At 35.4% G+C, this 27,867-nt stretch overlaps 1 protein-coding gene across 1 annotated transcript; it reads left to right on the forward strand.

Annotated features, from left to right (window-relative positions):
- Positions 1-242: 242 nt before the first annotated feature.
- On the forward strand, positions 243-26,398 carry RRP15 (ribosomal RNA processing 15 homolog). The gene is made up of 5 exons (XM_045536104.1): positions 243-495; positions 8,664-8,944; positions 10,104-10,201; positions 12,677-12,878; positions 25,697-26,398. The coding sequence occupies exons 1-5, from the start codon at positions 357-359 to the stop codon at positions 25,850-25,852; spliced, it is 876 nt and encodes a 291-aa protein (XP_045392060.1). The 5' UTR covers positions 243-356; the 3' UTR covers positions 25,853-26,398.
- Positions 26,399-27,867: the final 1,469 nt, after the last annotated feature.

Below are 27,867 nucleotides of genomic sequence, written 5' to 3' on the forward strand. Positions count from 1 at the left end.
TGGAGGATCCCAAATCAATATCAAATAAGGCAACGGACAACGGAAGCGGCCGAGGGAAGGAAATGAAGGTGGACCGAGCGTGGCTGCGGCCAGATTGCGGCAGGGGACCAAGGCAAGGGCAAGCTGGAAGAGGAGCCGACGGAGACCATTCAGTGACTAATTTTTGTCCTGGAACAGACTTCACTTAAAGACCTCAAGAGACTCAGACCTCCCTCCAACCCGCATTCTGAGGCTCCACCCCCGGAACCCGCGCTGGGCGATCCCGCCCCGGAACTGTGTGTCACCGGAACTAGACGCTGAAGTTTCTCTCGTTGCTACCCGGCGCAACTGTCAGGTGGCGCTTCCGTCGCGGAAAGATGGCTGCGGCCGTTCCGGACTCCCATGTGAGTGCAGGGGAAAAGCTGAAAAAGTCCCCAAAGAAGAAGATGAAAATGGAAGCCAGCGCCATAGCATCGGAGCTGGAAGAAGAGGTCAAAGACGGTTCCGACGGCGAAGGTAACGTGCTAGGGCCAAGCTTTGGCGTCTGGGAGGAAAGGCCGGGCTGAGTTCGCGGGAAGCGGGGGTTGCGACTGCATTTGTTGTTAGTCTCCTGGGTTTTATCTTGGAACGACGTATTTTCAGGGTCGCCGTTATTAATGAAAACGGGGGAGATAGCTGCTGCTACCGAGAAACTTACCATGGCAAAGGATGAAGGGGAGCGGGTATTTGAAATTCCAAGAATGGGATGGGTCTCATAGGAAGCGAGGAGCAAAAAGTTAAAAGAGGTAGGAGGAAGAAGGATGGTATACATGGCGTTTTTTGTGTGCGGTGGATGCGTGCGTGTTTTAGAGACTGAATAGTAGTGAATGAAAGAAGAGTTAGGTGGTTAAGGTGGAATAAATAAAAGTATTTGGTAATGATCTCTCTCAGAGATGCTTGATAGTGAAGGGAATGAAGGACGTATTTTGAGGCCTTCAACCATTATAAATGTGTCCATGCTGCTCCTCTTTACCATCATTCTTGGCACCAACTTCTTAGGTTACAAGAAATTACAGACAATCCCTGATTTCCTATTGCCTAGATATTGTTATTCCACACTTCTTACTTCATAATCTAACTATTTAATCATGTATTTATGGTAAAATTCAAGATCAATGATAATGATTTATTTTTATTTTTCCACAATAAAATGTCCGCAAGCAATCATATGATTTTGACAACTATTGATTCTCTTGGTTGTTCCATAGACACCTCAAACTCAATATTTACAAAAAATAATTTCCTTTCCCAAAGCTGCTTCTGTCTCTGAGAATGACACCACCATCTACCCTTTGCCCAAGCCAGAAACGCAAGGGTAATTGTTTACTCTTCCCTTTGCTTCCATGTCTATCTGGTTTAGTTAATCCATTTCTTCTATTGCCTCCACCTTAGTTCTTGGCTCCACCTCTTTTGCTTATGTCAGTACAGAAGGATCCTGTGTGTTCTCCCTGTCACTGCAGCCCTACTCCCAGCAATATGTCCTAGGCATTGCTGCTTAAACTACCACTGTTAAAGGACCACTTTTGATTTTGTTTTTTAATTTCCAATTTGTTATGGACAGGTATTTTTAAAAATCAATAAAAAAGAATGACCAGGTGGGGCGCAGTGGTTCACACCTGTAATCCTAGCACTCTGGGAGGCCGAGGAGGGCGGATTGTTTGAACTCAGGAGTTTGAGACCAGCCTGAGCAAGAGCGAGACCCCGTCTCTACTAAAAATAGAAAGAAATTATATGGACAGCTAAAAATATATATAGAAAAATTAGCCAGGCATGGTGGCACATGCCTGTAGTCCCAGCTACTGTGGAGGCTGAGGCAGGAGGATCGCTTGAGCCCAGGAATTTGAGGTTGCTGTGAGCTAGGCTGACGCCATGGCACTCTAGCCCGGGCAACAGAGTGAGACTCTGTCTCAGAAATAAAAAGAATGACCAGAAACACGACCACATGCTTGAACATCACAGTAATATCAAATTGCTATGAAAGTTCCTAAACGCTTACTCTCAATTTATGAATTTAGAGTCGAGTCTCACTATATTTGGTAATGTTCTGTGAAGCACAGAAAACACTGAATTAATGAATAGTGAACCATTGCTTTTAGGGGAAATACAGGGTTAGGCTCTTGTGAGGGCTGGTCAGAGTATTTTTGTCAACTTATCAATATATAACCTTGTTTTATGTGTGTTTCTGTTTAAAGACATTTAGGTGTGTATTGTTGATTCATGAACATTGAACTCATGGCCAACAATTTTAGCTTGTGCCTGAACAAAGCTTATCTGACACATATATTTTCTCTGTAGGGCTTATCATAGCTTTCTTGTACATAGGGACACTAGACAGCACTTTAGGGGGTTATTTTAAACAGTGAAATCATCAAGAAAAAGCACGGAAATGTGAAACATGGCACTGCTGTGGGAAAGACATTTGTTTACAGTACGAAGGCTGAAACAAGAAGGCCGAGTGTTGCTTTATACATCCTCAGCAAATTTCATAGAAAACACACAGGTATAACCCACGTGTTGTTTGCACTTTATTTTTCATCTCTAGCTTTAATTTTTTTTTGACACATTGTATAAGAAAGGTAGAAAGTTGTGCCTTTATGAGGGCAAAACTCTTAAGTATTTTTACGCTTTGCCGAAGTTTCCTAAATTCTGCTGTGAGGGCAAAGACATTGTCGGCTTTGGTGACAGCTGTATCTCAGAATTTGGCATAGAGCCTGATTCCTTGTGTAGTACTCAATATCCATTTATTCATTGAATAAATTGGAAACTTCTCAATGTGATTTTTTTTTTTTAGCTAGTGTTATCATTTTAAAGTACTTTGAAAAATTGTAGGACAGAGACATTGACCACTTGTGAAATAAAGTGAAAGCTTGTTAGGGAATCAAGATGATGTTTCCTTGATGCCTGGGTTATAGACTATTACCAAGACCTTAGTCAGAATTATAGTGGAAGTGAAATTCATTTCCTCTCTATTTTTTGACATCTTTTTTTAAGCTTTTGGGATTCTCCCCTGCTCTGTCCCCCAGGTTATCAGGATCTTTGTCCCCTGATCACTGACTATCATTTATTTAGGGCCTTCTATTGTGCCAGGTCTGTGCTAAGCACTTTTCATGTATCTCATTTAATGGTTGTTACACCTCAGTGTGGTAGGTACTGTTTTTAATCCCAATTTTACTAATGAAGAAAGTGAGACACAGAAGGATTAGGCAACTTGCCCAAGACTATGCTGTTAGAAAGTACTGGAATCAAGACCTAATGTCAAGTCTGTTTAATTCTATAATCTGAGCTCTTAACTTCTATACCATAACTGTCTGGTCATCTAAAGCTTCTCATTCAACACCTCACATATATTCCAAAGATTCTAAATACCAGAGGTATTTCTTCCTGGTTCCTTTCTTCTTCTCTATCACAACCACATAAAAACTCGTACTGCGTGTATCTGTTTGTGAGTGTTTATCTGCGTGTGTGCTTACCTGTGTTTGTGAGTGTGGTGTGTAATCAACAAATGATGCTTACTATGGGCCAGGCACTCTTTTATGAAGTTTATATATGTTAACTCAATTATCACAAAAACCAGTGAAGTGTAGGTACTGTTTTATCCCCATTTTTATAGATGAGGAAACTAAGGCGAGCACTTTTAAACTTCAGAAAACCATTTAGATTTATATCTGGAGTTGAGATTGAACCCAGGCAACCAGAATTCTGTGTACATACTCTTAACCACTACTAACTGATCTCAGTCAAGTTTGTATGAGGAATTCTATTTGATTTAGGGTAAATTCTCTAACGGCATGAAGTAAGTTAAAGGTTAACTAGCAGGCTTAAAGCTTTCAAGTGGTATTTACATTTTAAAAGAAAAACCTAAATCCAATATAGAATGTTTTTAAAGTAAGGACCTAAGATACTGTGCTAAGAGGGAAAAAAACACCAGCAGTTCGACTTCTTCCTGGAAGCACACACCTGTGTGAACTTCTAAAGTATTTAATACTTGCTTTTAATTTGGGGGTTAATGTTTATTTTATTTCTTGGATCATAAGTTGGATTTTTGTGAAATCCCCAACTTTGCTTTTTTATGCCGTTTTGACCATCCAATCCTCAAATCTCCCTGTTTTAGTCAATCTCAACTAATTTTCATTAATAATATGTTATTTTCAAATTATATTCAAATAATATGTTATTTTCAAATATTTTCAAATAATATCTTATTTTCTTTAACAGCCCCATGCCTTTGGATATGCTAATTTCTTCTGCCTGGAATGCCAATAGTAATATGATTACAATAGTAATTTTTATTTTCATACAGAACACTGACTCAGATCATCACGTGTACTTGATTCTAGGTTCAGTGATCTTGCACCCCAATCAGTTGACTGGATTGTGGAATCCTACTTCCTTAACATCTTCTTCCCTTCTATTATGTTTTAATCTTTTGCTTTGCCCTTTAAGAAACAATTGACTGTCATCTTTGTAAAACTTTCCCTAACCCATCCCAGGTACCCCCAAACAGTCACCCTTTCTTTCTTCATTGCTTTTTTTTAAAGGACACTTACAAATTTTATTGCAATTGGTTATGGGATTTATCTACCCTGCTAAACTCATGAGTTCTTCAGGGAAGCAAATCTAGATTTAGATTTTTCATTTTCTCCTTTCTTACCCATCATTCACGGGTGCTCAGTAAATGTTGAGGGACTGTGATACTTCTTAACTTTATCCCAGTTCCAAAGGCTAAGAAAAATGGCTCACTTCCCGGCCAGCAGCTAACCATACTTACCTGGGATCAGGGACAGATGGCAAGTTTGAAAGGGGCTGGAGGTTTGGGAAAAAGATAGTAGGATATGAGGAATGCCTTTTGTCTACCTCAGTACCTCAGGGGTCTAACCCTGCCCTGTTCAATATGGTAGCCACTTGCCACATGTGGCTATTTAAATTTAAGGTAATTAAAATTAAATAAAATAAAAATTTAGTTTCTCAGTCATGCTAGCCACATTTGAAGTGCTCAATAGATTCTTGTGGCTGGTGGCTACTGGGTAGCTCTGACAGAGAACATTGCCACTATTGGAACTTTTAGTCATTACTTCAGTAAGCATCCTCTGTAGTCCTTCCTTAATTTCCACATTTTTAAAGTAGAATGCAAAGTAAATGTTGAAGATAACACACAAGATTTCAAAGAATTTTTTACTTGTGTGGTGATTTCCATCTATGAGCTTAGACCTCTGATGTATCTACTTCTGCTGTTGAAGATCAGTTAGTAGAAAATTTGGAAAATCTCATTTTAGTAGGATACAGTACATTTTTAAGGATCAGTTTTATTTTCTGATTTGCATACTGATAATCTTTGGTATCCTAGAGGTAAATCCTGTTTTTTAGTGTGCTGGGAGACCTCATTATGTTGGCATTTTTAATTTATTTGTATAAAACATCATTTCCATTAGCAGTGAATGCCTGACTAAAAACCTCTGAGCTAGAGCTTCTTTTTCTTAAACTTTTTTTAAAATTTCAAAATATTAAGGGGGTACAAATGTTTTCATTACATGGATACATTGTGTAATGCTTAGGTTAGGGCTTTTGGGTGCCCATCACCAGCAGAGTGTTTGTTATACCCAGTAGGTAAGTTTTTACTCCTACCCCACCACCACCCCCTAGACCCTCTCTACTTCTTGGTTTCCAATGTCCTTTATATCTCAAGAACTTCTTTAAGAAAACAATAAAATAAAAACTATGACTTTAGGAAATTCTTTTGGATTTTTTTTTTTATTAGTAGGGTGAGTGCAGGTTGTATAAAATGGTGCCATAAAACCTTTCACAGATTTATTGTGTCCATAATATGCATGTTGTGGTAGTCAAGGTGGGTGAGAAATGCACCCAAGACGAATAGCCAAGGTTTTGAAGTGGAGAGGTGGAGTGACTTACACAATCATAAAGCATTTTAGCTGCCTTTACGGTGCAGTTGAAAAACATGAAATTTGTGAATACATCAGGACAAAACACTAGATGTCAGTGTTGTAGTTTTGATATTTCACTAGGAGCTGGTAAAGATTTTTCTGCTTTTAATCACCCAGATATTTTTCATTGACACAAACTTTTAAGCCATCTTGCCTCATTACATTTAGATAAATGCTTACTAGAGGAAGCACTTTTCTCAAGAATTGTTTGTTTTGTCTGTATAGTGCTAATGACTCAGGAATGAAACATATATAATATTAATACAGTATATTTATTTTTCAGCTAACTACATTTTCTAAAGCTTCATTTCTCAGTGTACTTTCCTGGGAACACTGGTCCTCAATATGCTTTTTGGGGAAACATTTTTTAAAATATTATGGGTAATGATAAAGTTCTTAGGTGTCACCTATGTTTGTATGTCAAAGCCTAGAGTCACGAGTGTCTTCTGACTTCTTAAATTGACTGAACATACAGGATATAGAAAAAGCTTCAAATTAAATATGTTTTTATTTTTAAGAATTCTTTCTCTTTATTAAAAAATGTGCAGCTTCATTAGGGTGATAGAATTATAAATGATTTTTTGATTTTATCATTTCCTTTAATATTTTTTCATACCACTGACACACTATATTTTATCATGGTTTTTTAAAATGTGAAATGTTACTTTTATTTTTTTATTAATGTTCAGTTAATTTTTTGAAGATGCTTTATTTTTACTCACGCTTGAGGTCCATTTTTATACAGGTATGTTTTATTTGCTGTTTTCTAACTTGTTACAAATTTTTATTTGAAATGGATCCATTTCATTTCATGAATTCTCAGGACTAAAAAAAAGGTATTATGCAAAAGTAATACCCAGATTGCAAGTATTATAGTCACTAGCTAAAAGCTCTTTTCAGCAGTTCTTTCTTGAGTCATGGTTGAAAGTCACATGATGAGAGGGGGCTTACTCAGGACGTAATTGCTGACCATGCGTTCTCCTCCATTTTCTTTGGAAGGGAACAAGCAACAAGATCATAGCACCAAGCTGACATAAAAAGGAGGAGAGGATATTTAAAAGCAAAATACGCACATTTTATTTTGAAATTATTTAAAGAAGAAACAGAGGCTTCGAGTTGAAGGATAGATAATTTTGAAGTCACAAGAATCAACCAGTAGACTTAAAGGTAGAAGCAGCGGTTATGGTTCTAATGCTTAGCTTTGGTGAGGTAAAAGGAGTCAGAGCAGACTCGCTGAGATGCCACCGTGCTTTTGGGCTATGGATTGCTTTTCAATCCTGTATGTTTAGGTGAATGTTCTGATTTGGATGGGAGGACTAGAATTGAATTATAGGCGCAGCAGGAAACCTGCTTATGCCTAGACCTTTTTCTTCTTTAATGTTACTTTAATATTTTATCTTAATACAAGAATATTAATATTTAAAAGATTACTTAAATTACTAATATTGTTACTTAGTAGAGGTATTTTGATAGGAAAAACTTCAGGTAAAGGCATTTTCTGTGGTAATGACATTTTCTATAATAATCTTTGAGATTCAACCAGTTCTGGAGTCAACCAAAAAAGGCAACATTTGTCACCTGAAGACATTACTGCTAAGTGGCAGCTGTTTGTGTATCACTGAGTTTTCCTTTTGTTTGTTAACTTCTCAGCCTTCTTTGTTAGCTCTTCTGCTTATTAAAAAAATTCCAAGTTACTAAGCTGTTGGAACATTTTCTCCTTTAAAGTATTTTCTAATAAGTTACGTGGGTTTCTGAAGAATAGAAGCTCTCCAGAGGGCTCTGGATCCTATAGACTGCGCACAGCTGTGCTGGGTGCTTGTGTGCTCATCGTTAAAGCGCAATTAACTTCTGAAGTTAAGAAAGGAAGCAAAGCTTAAAGAGCTGCTCAGCAAGTTGACTTTTGAGCGAAGGCACCACTGGGACTGTTGTTTCTGCTAGTCCTCTGACCCCAGCCATTGGAATTTAAATGGTGAACTAGTTTCTTGGTAACCTGTAATATGCTTTTTTGGGTGGTTCTGCATGTTAAAATTCAATAGTACACTTACAAATTTGCATCTTCAACTCAGAACTTGGTATTTTCATTGAGTTATCCAGCAGTACAATTGAATCTTGGGTATCTTGGGCACATCATTAGATAATTTTTTATCCAAAAGTGTTTTAATGACTAGTTTTATAATCTTATGTGCAAATTCTTTCAAATTAGGCTGGTTTTTAGTTTTTTTCCTGAATTTTAAATATCTAGGTCAAATCTCTTAAAGAGTTATTCTGATAATACTGTACTATTTTTTTAATAGAATAAGGTTTTTTGTTATTTGTTTATAGCATTCTTCAGTAGTCTCATCAAGTAGTTTAATGACATAATTATGGTCCATGTTCTTGAATACACCCTGCAGTGAACCCATGTCAGCAGCTGTCACCGCTTTGACAACAGGGATGTGGTAGAGGCTGTTGGATTTGTTTCTGTGGCCTAGGTCCTGGGTCTTGAAGCTGTTGTGACTTACCCTGTTGACATGGGTGGGCCAGGTCTAGGGGCTGATGGCAATGGAATAGATGGGTCTCCACCATTACTGCAGCTGTGGGACTTGGAAAAGGCCCCCTTTACAAGAATGGAGACAGGAGGAGCTTCATGAATGGTCTCTGGGGTCTGGCTGTAGTCTTGGCAACCTCTGCACAGGGTATTAAAGTTTAATTTGTTTTTACTCTTAGGTTCTATAGGAAGCTGTGAATTGGAAAAGGGTCATTTTTCTGATGACAATGATGAAGCAATAGAAGCTGACAACGAAGATGATGTTGAAGCCGATGATGATGATGAAAATGAAAATACTGCAGAATCCAATGTTGAGACTAATATGGGCTGGGCATATGCCATGGCTAAAATCCTTAACAAAAAAATTCCTAGCAGTAGATACGCCATTCTGCTCAAAAACAAAGCGCTGGAAAAGGAAAAAGAGAAGTTAAAGCAAGAAAGACTAGAGAAGAAGAACCAGGTGTGTCCTACTAGTTGTCTTGTGGATTCCCTTGTCTAGTTTAGTTCGTGTCTTTACTAAATTGTTCTTGCAGTTTGTCCAATTAACACTCCAGTTTTTAAATTGCTTTTTTATGTGGGGGTGGATAACCAAGATTATCAGAAACTTAATTGAAGTTACTCCATTGAGCATATTCCCTTTTTAATTATCTGAGCAAAATCAAGGCTAATTGTTATAGTGAGGGTAGGAGTTTGGTTTTATAGTGATTAGACATGTCATCAATACAACATGAGAGATGAGTGGAGAAATGGAGGAGCTAAAGGGTGACTTTTTTCCCCACTGGTCTTTATTACTAGTAGGTTTTGATGTTTTTGATGCTTTGCTAGCTGCTTGGTGATTAGTTCATCACATCCTTATATTTGATATTTGGTTAAATGTTGGCCCGAGAAGGAGACTTCAACAAGCAATGTATTGATATCAAATCAGATTCCCGGGGCCATTGTACTACTCAAAGACAATTTCAAACTAAATTGTGTTGTCTATGGGATTTTCTTATTTCCCAGCTCCCCTTCTACTTCTGCACAATAGCAGAGAATGAGTTTGCTATAGTTTGCGACTGATACGCCATATATGGCAAGAATGTCGGTCAGGTGTGCCACGAGAGGAGAAATGGATTTAAATGATTTTGTGCAAAGAGAAATTGTCATTGTATAAATATCTGGATGTGATGCTGTTCTTTGAAAAGCTGGTAGAATTTCTTAATAATTCTGACTGCTAAGGAAGTCAGTTTCTGAAAATAAATAGTGTTTAAGCTTATAGTTAGCAGAAAGGGTAGTTTGGAGTCTGTCTTATGCTTTCATCTGATGATCAGGCATGTGGCTCTCCCACACCCTACCTTATACTGCCTGGCTGAATATGCTGGCAGTGCTCCAGGCCCCTGCTGTCAGAGAGCTTGACAGAAACTCACTTTGTGCCTCTCACATGACACACTGAGTGCTAACCACAGGCTCCCTGAGCTGAACCCCTAAAATTGTGGGTTGTTTTTTTTTTTTAAAGTCCCTATGACAAACTAAGCCAGAATGATTTATTACCTTTGTCCTTTCACAGAGTATCATATCAATGTTTGCTGCACTTTCAAAAATATCTAATATTCTTTCACATAACAATATTTATAACACAGCGTGATAAGAGGCTGGAGTGGGAAATGATGTGCAGAGTAAAGCCAGATGTTGTCAAAGACAAAGAAACTGAGAGAAATCTTCAGAGAATTGCAACAAGGTAAGGCAGTGTTTTTGCCCTTTAAAAAGTAAGTATACTAAAGCTTTGATAGTGATCTATTTTTGACCAGATTTGAGCCTTAAGCTTAGTCGTCTCAGAGCCAAATGATGTATATCTAGGCCTGTCTTATTCAACACTGAATTCAACCAAGGATTTTGCAGGTCTCGTGAGGCAAGAATATAATGTGCTAAGTGTATATTTGGTATGAACTTATTTCAGATCATCTTGTTTTTATAGTCCTAAGAACTGTGTAATGAGACCTTTTACTGCAGTTCTCTTATGATGGTTATCTAAATTTATGGCACTTGATGATGATTTTTGTTATCTTGCATTATATTTATGGCATTACACATTATAGAGCTTCATGCTGTTGTTTCACTCTGGTTTTTTTTTTTTTTTTTTTTTTAAATTGTCGGCACCAAACATTTATCTGATGCTTTCTGTGTCCAAAGATAAATAGGATATGGTGGCTGTTGGGTGGTCCTTGCCCACCTATCTGTAGGAATTAAATAGAAGTATGTTCTGTATGTTGGGAACATACAACAGGAGATTGTGTGGGGGGATTTGGGGACGGCAGTACAGAGGAGATAATATTTGGGCTACTACTTAAAGAATGTAGTGATTATATTTAATGAAATTACTTTTAAATGCTTAGTTACCTAAATTATTTTGGTCATTTTCTTATCCGTCTAGGTGTTACACAGTGATATAGTGTGGTGTGGTGATTAAGGACATGGGTGATAGAGCCAGACTGCGAGGTTCAAATTCCAGCACTTACTTATTAGCTTGTGTGTCCTTGATCATGCTACTTAATTCTTTCTGTCTCAGTTTATCTCTAAAAAGAGGATAATATTATACCTAGCTTATAGGGTTTCTCTGAGAATTAAATGACTTAATACATGCAAAGTAATTAGAAAAGTACAGCGTAAGCTCATGAGAGTGAGTGAGTGAGGACCTCCTTAAATCTTGTACCCTGGGCACCTCACTTGCCTCATCCTGGCACTGCTGTGAAGGGTCTGGAATTTCATTGTCCTTAAAAGCTAATAAGTTAGCCTGTTAAAGTTTCTTGGATGCTGGTGGAAGACAAGAGACTTCTGGGACAAAGATAAAGGACTTTATTACTCATGTCAAAAGCAGTGGCTTCCTTTGTCCCACAGGGGGAATGCAGGTGCCCTAGATTGGAATCTGTTGCTTTTATAGTGATTGGTAACAAGCCTGCTCTTTGCCCAGGCCAGGGAGATGTTACTTCAATCCCTCAAAGTTGCTTACTACAGATACAATCCTGAGAAATGGCTTAGGTAAAGGGGCTTTAATTTTTGAAATACCTAGCAAGAATGTGCAGGAATGCTCAGGGGCCACAATGGATTGCCTCTTCCAGCAATTATAGCAAGAGAAGTCATAGATTATAGAATTTTAGAGCTGGAAGGGACCTTAATGGCCTAAATCAGCCCTGTCCAGTAGAAACAGAATGTGAGCCGTGTATGTAATTGAAAATTTTCTTGTAGCCACATGGAAAAAATTAAAATGAAAGTGGTGAAATTAATTTCAATAATATAGTTTATTCAACTAAATATATTAAAAATATTATTTCAACATGTAATCAACATATTAATATAACAGTAATGAGATTTAAAAATTCTCTTTTGCATACTAAGTCTTTGAAATCCTCTGTATTTTCATTTACAGTACATGGCAGTTTAAACCAGCAACATTTCAAGTTCTCACTAGCCACGTGTGGCCCCCGTGTTGGATGCTGCTGGTCTTAATCTTCAGGGTTCATCCTGGCATGAATGTGACTATAGAGCAGAGTTTTTAAATAAATACTTTTCAAAGTAGGGTTTTAAAATTAGTTTCATAACACAAAAGTTGCAGATAACATAACTGAATACTTTTTAAGCTACTCAGACATTATTTTTCTAATTTACAGATGAAATTGAGATCTAGAAACTCTTCCCTAGAGTCAAATGCTTAGACAGCTAACTATAAAGACTATATTCTTTCCATTACACTATAATGCTTTTAACCGTTATATAATTATATTCTGAGAAATAGACGTTTGTGTTAAGAGTAATTCTCCATTCCTTTTTTTAATATTTAAAATTTTATATATTTTTTAAATTTCATAGTATAATGGGGTTATAAATGGCTTGGTTACATAAATTACCTTTGCACCACCCAAGTCAGAGCTATAATTCTCAGTTCTAATTGCACAAAAGTTGATTTAGAAAGACCAAAGCTGTTAAAAAATACATACCAAGCCACATTTATTTATTCTGCATTCATAAATTTATATTTATTTATTAAAATGTATTTTATAGATGTATTTAACCTTTTATCCAGTTCTTTCAGTTGAGTGACTATTAAGTGCTTGCCTCTTTTCTAGGAGGTGAAAATACATTGTTCCTATCCTCAGAGTTTGTGTTCTATCTATCACATTGAACAACTACATTGTTCTGGTCATTTTATGTTCTATAGGGGTGTGGTGCAATTATTTAATGCTGTTCAGAAACATCAAAAGAATGTTGATGAAAAGGTTAAAGAAGCTGGAAACTCTATTAGAAAGCGTGCTAAGTTAATATCAGCTGTTTCCAAGAAAGATTTCATCAGTGTTTTGAGAGGAATGGATGGAAGTACAAATGAGACGAGTTCAACTGGGAAGAACCCAAAAGCTAAACAGGTAAGACTTTTATATAGGATTTAGTGTATCAGACTTTTTAGCTCTCAAACAAGAGTTTTGAGATGGAAAAGCACACCATACGATTACAATTCTTTTTCAGATTTTATTTAAATTCCTATAATACCCACAGTCTAATTTAAAAGATTGCATTCTTTAGTTTCATGATGATTTACTCACTGTGGAAGTTGCCAATTATGGCCATCGTACCCCTGCTGTTAGAACTCAGGAATCAAATAGATTCAGGTAAATTTTTTAGAGATGGGGCTTGCATTTCTCCTATCTGAAATCCTACCATTTGTGCATTTTGGAGAATAGAAGCCTCAGTGAGGGCCACAGCTTCGATTTGAGACTTTAACCATAGAAGTAATTGTGCTGGTATATAACTTGTAAAATATGAAGAGTCAGAGCTTTATGAAATAATGGTAGAAAGTCATCTTTGCATTAAGGCAGCTTTGGTAATTAATGTTTGGCTGGTTGAGAGATTAAGAACAGAAATATTTTCCGTGGTCTTGGCTTGATAACTTTGCTTCTCCAGCCCTGTTGACCTGTGGACATCAATAGTTTCCTTTTTATGTACCAGGTGAAAGGTTTTGAAATGTGCTTTGATCTGGTAAGGGCTGGTTTTTAGAAAAAATTAAAGTACATAGTTGTATTTGATGGCTTGATTTCCATTGCCAACAAAAAGTACTTTAATCCATCAGGAGATGACAGTTTCTGTCACAAATTTTTTATTTGTATTTTGGGAAAACATTTGCAACCGTGGCAAGAAGAGCATTTAGGAATTTCATGCTAGCCTAGAGTTGGAGTATTTTTCAATTTCCTTGACTAAGTTGCCATTTTACCAAATTTTGATGAAAGTTTTCTAATCTATTTATGTAATAATTGTGGTGCTATTTTAAAATATCTATCAGAAGTAATCATAAACACATGAACACTATGGGGATTTGTACGTTATAGCTAAAAAGGCTTAAAGGCTATATTCTTGCTAGTAACATTTTACTGTAAGAACTGGAGAAAGATTCAGCAGCTTTAGATGGGAAGGGATTAGTGGGAAGATAGAAAGTAAGATTTATTTTTTTCTTTTTCCTGTTGGTTTCAAAATAACATTTTAAAGAAGCATTTATTTTTGCTGGGGGATTATTTCTTCATGAGTTATGAAAATAAGGTTCTTACCAATGGCATTGCATTTTCTTTCTTATTTGCATTTGCCCTTGACTTCCTTTTTTTCTGCCTCAGTGATCACAGTCATAGTATTAATCTAGGACAAGGTCAAAAATTGCTTGAGACTTAACCCAAAGTGGTTTTGCTCTAAAGGTAATTTGTTTCTAGAACTACTTGCTCCCATGCCACCGATATCCTGACACATTTCTTTCTTTTACAAATGTTTGTTTTCATTTTGATTTCATATTTATGGAAAAACAAATACTTTTAAAAAATTATGTTTTTGTTTGCATCTGGTTAACTATAAAGTACTGTCTTATTTGTGATTAGATCAGTTATTGATGTAAAAATATTTAAGTGCCTATTTATACCAGATGCTATCATTGTGTCTTTTTAAAGTCTTACAGTTAAGATGGATAAATGACTTCAAATAAATAAATTAATTAACAAGATTAACTTGACAATGTACAAATTCTAGATTAGTATGTCTAGGTTACATGTTGCCTACTTGTTTTGGGGCTGACATGATGTAGGCTGTGGTCCCCGACCCCTGGGCCGCAGTTCTGAAATATATGGTCTGTTAGGGACCGAGCCACAAAGCTCCATGCCCACCCTCCACCCCCAATCCATGAAAAAATTATCTGGCATGAAACTTAGGAAAGGGGGTGGGCGCAGGAGGTGAGCATCAGGTGAGTGAGCCTGTTTAGAGCTGCTCTCCTTTGCTTGCCTTACCCCCGCACCCCTGCCCCTCTGTCTGTGGAAAAACTGTCTTCCATGAAACTGGTCCCTGGTACTAAAAAGGTTGGCCATTGCTGACATAGAGGGATAAGGGAGGAATTGTGAATAACTGTGAGGTTTACAACTTGGAAGACTCAGAAATGGTGACAGCTTTCACCAAAATTGAGACTATAAAAGAACGTTTGAGAAGCAATGCCTACTCCAGGTTGTAATCAGAAATGAGAGTGATAACAGTAAAGATCAGGTTAAAAGCTGCAGTGTGGGGAGAAGCACTTGGTTAGTGCAGAAAACGGCATGACCACAAAGGCACAGGCGACCAATGGGAGAGGACACTTGAGGCAGGAGCTGATGCGTCCTGTGTGTGTCAGTAAGGTCCCTGAGTCTTTAAGAACAGTTAACCTGTTTACTGAGTCAGGGAGGATGAATAGTGTATTTCAGTGAGTTTTTCAAATGATTAAATTTAAAAGTTTTTGGGTTTAGAGAATTAATTTTTAGTTATTTGGAAGGAATTCCCTAATCCAGAACCTATAATCCCTCCCTTGGCCCAAATAAAGGAAGTACCATACCAACCACATACCAACATGTGGCAAGGCATATTGTCTGATAGCTTGATGTTGACCCTGAGTGATTTTTAGAAAGATTAAATTGTGTTTATGGCAATGATTAAGGAAGCAACAAAAGCTTATACTTTGTTTAGGAAAGGTTTCATAAAAAAAATCTAAGCTTTAACTCTTAAGAAATAGTAACATTTAGAACATGTACCTATCCAGAGTGATTTTTCCCAGTATGATAAAATCATCATGTTTTTTAAAAAATGTAGAGGCATTAATTTTTTCTTTAGCTCTCAAAGTTGTAATTATTCCTTTTGCTCTTTCCTTGAAAAGCCAGCTAAAATCCAGTTGGATTTCTGGGAATTTAATTCTTTTTCCCTAAAGGTAGAACAGAAGTGAATGTGACACATTTTAAATCTATGAGTCTCAAAGGAGACTGTATTGGCTGCTGTTAGGAAAGTATTGGCTGTATGTTACTCATACTCTTGAATTATAGACTTTCTGCAAAGTTTTCATTTATTTAAAATTGCCAATGTATCAATTTCAGGTTTTGTTTTGTTCTAATGAAACTGTAATAATGATTTTGTAGTGGGGGAAAATGCTAGCTAGTTTCTGTTAGAAAGTGAATTCCTTAGTGATTGCAGGACAAATTTTAATAGAAGTCCCTAGGTAAAAAAATTTATTGGAAGAGGCTAGGTATTTTCTGATTTTGTGATATGACTACTTTAAACTAAATGTCAAACACAGAGATAAGTTAGGGTGCTCTGTTTCTCACACATTTCTCATAAATGGCACCCTCGTAATTTCTTCATAGTTAGGTATTTAGTGGTAGGAATACTTTTGAAATACCTGGCTTCTTTGGTATCTTATAATTCTGAATTGCTATTACTTTTAAAACCGTGCATTCCTTCTGGTTCTTGGGTAGCTACTGAGTTCTTGCTTCTAACGACAGAAGCTTAGGAATGAAACTTCTTTACACAGGTCCCTTGGTGGTCTCCTTGCTGAATTTTCAGATTTAGTTTTTAAATGGAGTTGTGGGTGTGGAAGGCAGGCAAAGGGGTGGAGAAGCATACTGTCCTTAAGTTGCCCCTGCATTGCAGGGCAGCAGTCTCTTACTCTCACGTTAAAGCTGCTCTAGCAGGAATGTGTGGAATCCTAACTTTGTAAATAATTCAGCTTAATGTTTGTTTACTGAAAATGCCTAAATAGATTAGAGTTTAGACAAAAGCGAGACTCCAAGTTTGAAATGAGAGTGAGCAGGATTGTACATACTGCTGTTGATGGGAACAATTTAAAGCCAATTGCTCGTTATATTCACTTCTTTTAAATATGCTGTTTGGTTTTAAGGTATGGTAGTTTCTGATTTGAACAACAGTTGTAATCAAAATGAACTTGTTTGACAGTATGGTACATGTAGCATTTTGTCTTGGGGGAAATATAAGTGAAGAATAAGAATAGATATAAGTGAAGAAGTTATTACAGAACTGTTGTAGAAATGTTTAGTTACTATTAAATTCAAATGGTGCCATACATCTTTTGGCCCTATGTGAAGAAATATTCTCACCATTTGAAGCTGCTGCATGGTATTTTCATTGGTGAGGTTGAGGCTTTAGAAAAAAAAATCCTGCACAAATGAGTCTTTTATCATATGTTTGTACCTATAATGCATTTTTAAAAATCAAAAGAGTATTTTCTTATGTCTTGCTAAAAATTAAAAATCATTTTGAGTAGTAGGCAGTTAAGACCATTTATGGGGATGTATTATGGATAGTACTATGGCCACAGATTCTAGAACTAGACTTCCTGGGTTTAAAACACCTGTTATATATAGTAGTAATAACAATCCTCACCTCATGGGCATGTTGTGAGAGTAAAGTGAGTTAATATACATAAAGTGCTTAGAATGATGCTTGGCACATAGTAAGCACTGTGTATATGTTTGCAATTAATTTTATTTTGCATCACATGTCATTAGAATGAGTTCCTTATACTTAATGCTTATTTTTTTTTCCCTAACAAGTAGTAGTCAAAGTTGAATTCTAAAGTTGGAAACCAATTTGAAAAAAAGCTGTTACCACTACTTATCTGAGTTACTGGATAATCCAAAAATTCTCCAATAATTTAATAAAAGTTATGTTTAGATTTGAAATAGTCTCACTCATTTTAGTTGTGTTGGGTCTAGTAATGCATAATTCTTGTAAAATACTAAAACTAGATTTTGAGGAACAAGAAATATGTCCTTTTCTCTTGTTCCCCATTTCAAGTTATGGTTGAACTAGCTAAATTACTTACAAGATTTTACTTACCAAAAGAAGTTTGGTTTTTACATGGGTGCTGTCATGCTGTTTGAGTGTTCTCATCTTTGTGAATAGTGTACAGAACATCATTAGAAGATTATGGATATCCCAAGTGGGGGATTCTGTTCATACAATCACTCAGGGCATCAGCAAGTAAGGACAGTGGGTAGAGGGGCTGGAGGGCGCTAATTAGTGTTTGCTTTGGGCCAGATGCTCTGCCAGATGTTTTTACATAATTATAATTTTTAGAAGTGGTAGACCTGCCATTTTAGAATTGAAACCCAAAGTCAGAAAGGTTAAATGACTTATCCTAGGTCACACTGATAGTAATTGGTAGAATCTGGATTCATTTGCAGTCTATATGAGTCCAAAACCCTGTTGTAGCCATTAGTGCCTGCTGCTTAAAAAGATCCAAGGTACGTACAGTAATGAGAATCAAAACAGAAAACTTCTGTCACTCAGATGAGCTCGAAGAACTGGGGCTGGTGAATGAGCCCGTGTCACTCACCAAGACTAGGAAGAGAATGGTGAGGGAGGCAGCTTGTTAGTCTGGTTTTTCCTAGGTCTCACATCCTCTTCATTGGATGCACAGCATATGGAGACTGATACATTTTAAAATCTAATTTCTCAAAACTGTTATGTAAGATAAAATATAACCATAGTAAGACATTTCAGAATCATGAAACTCAACTAAAAAATTCTCTATATATTCACTGGTAGAATTGACTGTCTATTCGTTTACCAAGGAACTATTAATAAAATTTACCAAAAATCAAATGCATCTTGTATTTAATGATTGTGTGTCTAATACAAATTTTAGAATCATGTTTTTTCCCAGCTCTTTTATGAAAATTTTCAAACAGGAAGAAAATTTTAAAGAGTAGTAGTATGAACACCTGTATTTCTATCATCTAGGTTCAAAAATTGTTAACTCTTCTTTGTGTTTGTTCTATATAGCTATCTGCCTTTCTCTCCATCTAATTTTTATTTGTTTTGGTTGATATTTGAAGCTGCTATCCACATGTGCACCAAAGATTCTCTCTTATTTTTTTTTAACCAGCTTTATTGAAGTATAATTCACATACCATACAATGCAAGAGATCTTTTCCTAAGAACCAGAATCTAATCAAGGTTCACACATTGCATCTGGTTATCTTTTTCTCTTTTATTCTAGACCAATCCCTTGCTTTTTTGTTTCTTTGAAGACTGACTTTTTAAAGAGACAAGCTAGTTCTCTTGAAGAATCAATAATGAGTCCATATTTTTAATTTTCCTGATTATTTCATTATAGTGTCTTTAACTTATTCTATATGCCCTTTTGCTATAAGCTGTAAGTTAAGACTAAAAGGGTTGATGAGGTTTAGATTAAACTTTTTTGGCATCATTATTTCGTGGATGTAATACTTAGATGCTATGTACTTACTGTTGTAACACATCAGGAGACACATTATCAGAATGTCCCGTATTAGTGATGCTAGTTTTTCACTTGGTTAAAGTGGTAATAAATACATTTTTTGTATTAACGGCGCACCCCCTGACACACACACACACACACACACACACACACACACACACACACACACACACACACGTCCCCATCCCCTGCAGTTAGAAAGTAATTTCTGGGATGAATACTTTGGCAGAAACAAGTATACCTTTTGCCATCCATCTTTTGCCTTTTAGCATCAATTAGTGATCCCTGCGTAAAATAGTTATGTCATTGGAAGCTACAACATGATGATTTTCTAATTTATTACACTTTTGGGGGGATGAATTAAAGTTCCTGAAGATGGGAGTTGATGTTTTTCATCCCTTTTAATTATAGCCTTACAAAGTAAGGAGTTGGTTTAACAGTCACCTCCAGTGCTGGTGAATGAGCCTTCGTCCCTTTCCCTTTTTTATCTGTCTTTTGAAAATGTGGATGTTGGGATTTTATTTCATTCAATATTTACAATTAGTTACAGTCATTACACTTTTTGATGCTTGAATTTGCAGATGTAGCCATGGGAACCTGTGTAAACTGGCTCCTGTGCCCTTTTGGCATGACCCCATTTTTCTTTGAGTGCTTCCTTTTGTTCTGTGCTTGTGTCCCAGTTCTGGAATCACCTTTTTCTCCAGGGAGGTCTGGTGGGAGCAAAACATTTATTTTTAAGTCTTTTGTTCAGTTCAATAGATAGATTGATAGTATGCATGTTCTTTACTAGATATAGCCTAGTTCTGTTTATATAGTATTTCATAGTTTTACAAAGCACTTTTAGTTGTTTTCTTAAGATTTTTAATAAATTTGTAATATTAAGACGACATTGGTGTCTGTTTTCCAGATGAATTCACAGCTCTGCTAGTTTATTTATTTATAAATCTGGGGTTTTCATTTATATACTATATAATATAGCAGATAAAATGGCAAGGATGTGCTTTAAGAGACTAATTGGCAGAGTATATTCTAAACATTTCAGACTCCTAATTTAGTGTGAAAATGTATAGAGCACTTGTGTCAGAAGTCTCCTTGAGATGTTACATTTGGCTTTTTAGGCAGTTTAGTTAACTGTAACTTATTAACAATTCTTAAGAGAATATAAATAATGAGGAAAATCATTACTGAATAATGTTTCCTAAAAGTCAGTACTGTGGAGCTAGATCTATGGATAGCAAGATGGAATAGAAGCCACCCAATAGAACCACTTTGAGTAAAACCAAGGGCAGCAAAGGATTAAAACAAAAAAATTCAGTGGATGAAAAAAAATGAATCAATAAAGTATATTTTTCAGGAGTATTAGAACTGAGTTCTTGGAAAGATACAATTAGGTTTTCTTAGAAAACTCTACATTTAACATGTGGTTGGACTATAATTAAAGATGACATAATTTCTACATCTTGATCCCTACCCCACCTCTCAGGATATCCTACTAAATGCTTTTCCAGTTTGCTTGGATCTTACAAATCACCTATCTGAATCTGGAAACTACATGAATTTGGAAACTATGCAAATAACAAAAATGAAGCCCAAGTAGACTTACTGCTAAAAATACCATCCTAGAAAATCAGTTAAAACTAATTAAAACAAGCTTATGGAGGGATGGAAAAAGCCAAAATTGATCAAGACAGTTAAGAATCATTTATTATGAATTCATTGAGAATCAGAAAAATGGAATTAGTGGAATTTTCCAATATGGAATTTTCCATATAATCTTGATCTGTAGAATCTTTATTGGAACTCCTGTGAATTCCAGATTGAACATTTTCAATCGTTTATCGTCATTGGGATATATCTTGCACGGGTAGAAAACCATGGATGTTCTTATTTCAGCTTCTAAAGATTAAGGGCTGCATTTCACTTCTGTTGATTTTTACCAAAATACATTTTTTATGTTAAGGAGTTTTCCATAGATTCTTCATTTCACAGATAGAAGTTTCAAATAGGCTTTAATAAATTGTAGGTTAGATTACTAACTACTCTTTGCAAATAGCTTACTAAAAATTGTTAACAACAAAGGTATTAAGGTGAATTTAGCCAGTGTTAAGAATTTTTTTTAATTTAGGTGAAACTAATTTAAAATGAAAACTCAGCATTCTTCTTAGGGAAAGCAGTGAAATGAACAATTACTGATTGCTAAATATAGATGTGACTATACTGTTTATTTTTTTAGGATTTGACTTTAATTTTCCCTCTTTGAGATGAAGTTAAGCTCCTGATTATTTGGTGTTAGACTAATGAATAATTCTAAACCTCCTTTTTCAGTGTTCTTTTCAATAGGTGCCAATATATGTTTAACATTTTTAAGGGTTTTCTTCATCTTTAAAATTGACACAGACTGCTTCTGTAGGATCTTGATTAAATATTTGTGTAAAACCAGGCCATTGAGGGTAGGGACTATTTTGTTTCCTTGCATCATTTGGTTTTCATTAAGTTCTTGCATTTAATCAGTTTTACTTTTCAGTTGATAAAAAAGCACAGAGTTATCTTGTAGGTAGCTTTAGGTCATTGAATCAGTGCTGCCTTTCAGCAACATTGAAAGACTCCAGAAGTTGATAAATTTTGATTGTTACAGTTTATACTTAGATGCTAACACAACTCCCATCTAATGGAAATAAATATCTGTGTCTAACGTGTAGTATGGTTAACATTATCTTACATTATATTTATACCCAGGTTATGAAATTTCTTAATTATTTCAAGTCCTGGACCTCTGTAGCTTTCTAATTTGCAGTGTTGGAGTCAATGGCTTAAAGATTCAAATCCAGAACTCTTCTTGGTTTTTATTCCTATTATAAAAATAATACATCAAATTGCCACTACTTAGGTTTTAGAGACAAAGCAGAAAACTCTTCATTCTCATGATATCTTAACATTTAATGAAATTTATTCAGGGATTATCCCAAGCAAGCTTTTCCAATGAATGACACTTGTGGAGTTTGCCTCAGGCCTTCTTTTTTCTTATATTAATCTGTGATCTACCTTTTCTTTATGAGTATTCCTAGTATTTAGGAAGTTTTTATAATTAATGGTAAATCATGATTATAGAAAAGATATAGTAAATTGAAATGATAAAAATCCAATGTGTAATATAATATACCCCCAATCTGACTGTAATAGAAATTATCTTAAACATATTCAGACATTTCCCCATGTATAGTAGTACTTGTTCTACTGTGTATTTCATATGGCTACCTATTCTGCCCACTCTCCATAGCTCCTATCCCAGGGCAGCTTCTTACTCCTTTAGCTAGTCCTGTTGGCATTTACACATCTCTGTATTCTTAACTAATGTGCATATAGTCATATCTTTTGATTTATCAATTTGAGATGTTATCTGTTGGCTTCCTATTATGGTAGGCAAAGATTTAGTTCTCTTGCGCAGTTTCCTCTCCTTCTCAATATAGCTATTTTATAATTATTTGTTAAACCAGTATTCATCATTTATTATTATGCCTGTGCAAGTATTATTTACAGCTGAGTGTTGTAATAGTCCATATTTATGTTTCCTTTTTATTTGTTTTCCTGAAGGTAATAATTGTCTTGATTTTTCATATTTAATTTTCCTATTTTATCAAACTCAAGTGACTTTAGGTAATATATCTATTGTAATTGTTTTCTCTGAGACATTCAGTCCTGGAAACTTCTATTCTCCTTTGAGCTGATAGTTCTCTTAGGTTGCTTCACAGTTGTCATTCTGGGACTTAAATTTTCTGTGATCCTTGGAGTGTCTCCCGGATTGAACTTCCTATTTCCTGGTTCTTATATCCTCCTCTTTTCTTGATTTATTCTTACTTTTTTGGTGAAGCATATCTTCCATTGGTTTTGTCAGGTTAAAATGCTGTACAGTGGCCGATGTCATGGTGATGACAGCTTTCAGCGTGTGCCTTCCCCTGAAGTCACACTGCTGCAGGTTGTCCTTTATGCCTGATGCGTAGTTGTCAGCCTGGAGACTCCATTCACTTTCGTCTTGGCGTTCCCTTTTCTTTCTTTCCTCTGTTAATTCTCCTATGTTCTCTATGCCATTTTGTTGTCTTTTTGGTTTACTCCATCTTTTTGTGGAGGGCAGTAGTTTCCTGAGAAAGGGTGCCTTGGAAGTAAACTTTCGGGGACCTCCGATATCTGAAAGTGCCCATATTCGGTCCTTACAAGGACTATTATTAAGAATAATAATGTGTCTGAGTATGAATTTTAAATTGGAAATTATTTTCCTTTGGCATTTTGAAAGTATTTGTCTATTGCTTTATTGCTTTGGCAAGTCTGAATGTGTTTTGATTCCTGATCATTTGTATGTATGTGACTTGTTTGTTTTCTTTCTGGAAGTTTATGGGATATTCTTTTAGCCCCCATTGTCCTGAGTTCTTACAGTGCTGTCCCTGATGAGGTGTCCTGGGCACTCAGGACTCTTTTCAACCTGGAAATGTGTGCTTCACTTTAGGAAATTTTCTTGAGAAGTACTTCCAGTAATTTCCTCCCATACGTTTTTGTTATTCTCTATGTGTCTCCTGTTAATTGTATTTTGAACCTCTTGCCCTGATCTTCCAGTTACGTTTTTCTTATATTTTCCATAATTTTTTCTTTTTATTCTATTTTCTGGGCAGTTTCTTAAGCTTTATCTTCTCACCTTCATATTGAGGTTTTTTTCATTTCTGCCATTATGTTTTTAATTTCAAATTCTTTGTTACTCTCTCTGTTTAAAAATAGCAACTGTTGGCCGGGCGTGGTGGCTCACGCCTGTAATCCTAGCACTCTGGGAGGCCGAGGCGGGTGGATTGCTCGAGGTCAGGAGTTCGAGACCAGCCTGAGCGAGACCCCGTCTCTACTAAAAATAGAAATAAACTATCTGGACAACTAAAAATATATATAGAAAAAATTAGCCGGGCATGGTGGCACATGCCTGTAGTCCCAGCTACTCGGGAGGCTGAGGCAGTAGGATCGCTTAAGCCCAGGAGTTTGAGGTTGCTGTGAGCTAGGCTGACACCACGGCACTCACTCTAGCCCGGGCAACAAAGTGACACTCTGTCTCAAAAAAAAAAAAATAAATAAAAATAAAAATAGCAACTGTTCTTACTTTGTGGATATAATATATTCTGTCTCTTTGAGGATATCCAGTTAGGTAACCTAATCTAATAGAAGAAGAATTTCAGTTTTACGAGTGTAGGTTTGATATCGTAGACATAAGAGAGGGAGAGTTATTAGCATACTCCATGAGGAGAGTTCTAAATTACCTTCCCACTTTATTGTTCTCTTATCAGTGTGTCATGCAAAGCATTGGAACTTTTTTATTGTTGGTTTTTAAGTAGCAAGTTTTTTTTTTATTGGTTTACTTATAGTAACAAAGTGTGCTGATATTTGACTTAGTCATTTCTGAAATCTTTGATCACATTTATATACTATCCAGTCTTCAGTTTGCATTTAAACACTAGTTCTGCTTAATATCTTGACCCTAGGAAGATGGAATGAGCCAGTTGGACATTTTTCCTGTTTGTAATAATGTCTGTTATTTTTGTTTCTGTTAAACGGAATGAGTGTTTTAAGGGCTATATTTTTTAAAATAAAGGGAAGCTTCAGAGTTAAGTAATCTCTTGTAACTATCTTTTCTTTTAAAAATTGCTTTTTACATGGCTAATGACCCCATAAAGATAACACTGTTTTTTAACCAAATGTTACTTAGTTCTTGTCTTGCATACTTAAGAGTTTTAGAAAATTTTGTATTTCTGTCAGTGGGATAAATATATATGCACAGACTGTTAGCCTTCTGAAGACAGGGACTTTGTTTTGTTCATCAGTATATTTCCAGCCCTAAGAACAGTGCTTGATACACAGTTAATTATCAATAAATATTTGTGGAATGAATGAAAAATCTCAGAGCTTGGAGTTCTGCATCTATTGTATTACTTAATTAAAACCACAAGGTGGTACTGTTGTACCATGAAATGAGAGCCTGTAATTCTTAGGCTCTCATATAGTGCTATGTAAATCCTATGACTAAATGAAACGAATTGACCACCTATTATGTTTATTGCCTGGTTCATTTATTTATAATTTTAACATGTGATTAGTCTTTGATTGTGTGATTGAGTCAGGCAGTGAGATCATAACCTAAATAATAAACATTTGGTTCAAATTTTTATAAAATGTTAAATGAGATGGCATCTAGCACAGTACCACGGTTAGTTTCCTTTCTCTCCTTTAATTTACTTTGGGTTAAAAGCTTTTGTTAAATTTCTATTTGTGTTGAAATAATTTGTCAAAATTTTTCTAATAAATTATCACTGAAGGTTAAATATTATAAGTATTTTGGTTATGTCAAAGATTTTAGAAATTAACATCAAACCTACATTTTACTATATTTCCCCCACTCCAAAATTTTTTATTTTGCTTTCATGTTTCTTTTATGTGGTTGCTAAAATATTAATGTATGGTTCTTTGTTATACGTTTGTACATATATGATCATAGTGTCTAAAATCAGTCAATTTATAATTTGCCTTGATTTCACCCCTATTGTAAAACTAAGTGTTGAAAAGTTTGTTTTGTAGCTTGGGCCATTTTATTCCTTTATGATTGAATTGACTTTGAAATATTTTGATTCTCAGGCAGAGGTGAAATCAGAAGAGGGCCCAGGTTGGACTATCCTACGTGATGATTTCATGATGGGAGCATCCATGAAGGACTGGGACAAGGAAAGTGACAAGGAAAGTAATGGACCAGATGACAGCAGACCAAGATCTGCAAGTGACTCTGATACATAAAGCAACGTAGGAGACACAATTTGCAACCATTTTATTTTTCCTAGAAAAATATTCCATTCTCTCATAGTTGGGGAATTAAAAGGCTACTATTTGTAAGAAAGCCAAAAGACTTGTACCAGCTTTGGTAAAGAGGGAATATCGGTATTCCCCCTTTTCATATAAATCTTATTAAAATTATGTATTAAACCCTTGTATAGTTTTAAGTATTCTTCCTCAAAACATTTGTAAAAAGAAATAATTTCTGCTTGACCTGCGAGATATGCTTTTTGCCAGGATCATTACGTGTTTACATGTTGGTCATGTCTATTGGTGTGTTTCAGGAGCATCAGTGCCTCTAGAAATGCAGTACCAATTTATAATTAAATAAACTTTTTGAAGTTAATCTTTCTATAGTTTTGGGAAGCAATTGGTGTTTTTTTGTTTGTTTTGGGAAGCTATTAAGACAACCTATGTAGTAAAATTTAAAATTATAGTATTTCTGATTTTGGGTGGTGATTTTAATTGTAGTTAATCCGGCAAATAAAAAATACCAGATTTCTACTTTTATATTATTTCCTTTTATTTACTAAGTAATATAAATGATGACATAGGTTTATTTTAAGTGTTAGGCTATTTTTGCATGAGAGATTTACTTAATTGGAAATTCTCATGTTTAACTTACACAATGAGACATAATTTCTTAGGAAGCATATTAGACATGTTTTAGTCTCTCTCTCTTTTCTTTTCTTTTTTCTGAATATTGGAGTTAGCTTAAATTCTCTTATGGACTGCCACACTGGTGAAAAGAGGGAGTTAAGCAAGTAATCTGCATCAGAATGTTGCATCTGACTTGAGACTTGATTCTATATTGTTGCCTTAAAAGTTATTAAATTGGGTGACTTTTAGTATCTAGTTGTTTAAAAGAGGAGAGAAGGTAAGACTGTTTAATATCATTCTAAAATTTCTGTGAAACTCAGCCCCAGATCTAACGTTTTTAAGGGAATTATTTAATAAATGTGATATGTTTCTTTTTGAAAAGGATCTATCCCTTTCTCCATTTTTCCATAATAAAAATACTTTCCTCCTACCACCCAATAGCACATACTTGCATCTGTTATATATTGAAGGATAATCCTCCCCCAAATACTATGTGCTAGAGCAGAGATGTTTATATTTTCAAACCCATTTGAGTGTTACAGTATTATATGACTAAAGTTAAATTAGTCCATGGCCTGGTAGTTGTTATATAATGAAGGTGTGCACCTAAGATATCAAGTAGTTAAAACAGCAAAGCTCAAAATACATTTTTGGATTTATCCTAACTTTTGAACTTCAGTGTCTTATTAAATTACAGAACTGTCATTTTGTCATTTTTAATATAAATAAATGTGAAAAAATAATTCCTCAGTAGTAATACAGGAGTGCTAAATATCCCAATATAACTTAATACAGAAAAATGTTCCAATATAACTTATTTATGATAGATAATTTGGGAGAAAATAATATGTGCAGCACCTAACCATTTTTTTTTAATTCCCAGAACTAAAGATTATACCTTATTTTTTGTTATTAATCCATTTCTGGGTTATATGCAAGTTTTACAAAAATTTTTCTGCATACTATATGCACGTGATAGAAATGGATAAATAACTTATTTACTAAAAAGTTGTTTTGAGACATATATTCATTTTATAGTCCTTCATGTAATCTAGAAAAATTGAACAAGATTTTTAAATTGGAAGTAAGGAAGAGAATATTTGCGTACTTTTTTCATTCAGAAATTATTTTATTCCAAAGTAAAACAGAGCTGCCATCATAAGGGAAAAAATAGTATCACTTACGTTCGTAGGCCTGAGGTATACGTAAATTGTATGGAATAATTTTTATCATCTAGATGAGATGTCTCCTATGTATTAGTATTTCTGTATCTTGACTATAAAATATTAAAGCAAAATACCATCATGTATAGATATAAATCTAAGGATAAGCATATTTGAGAAACCAAGTGCGTATCTTTAGATGAATGTTTTAAGTGG

Source organism: Lemur catta, chromosome 23 (assembly GCF_020740605.2).
Source record: "Lemur catta isolate mLemCat1 chromosome 23, mLemCat1.pri, whole genome shotgun sequence".
NCBI classification, from domain to species: Eukaryota; Metazoa; Chordata; class Mammalia; order Primates; family Lemuridae; genus Lemur; species Lemur catta.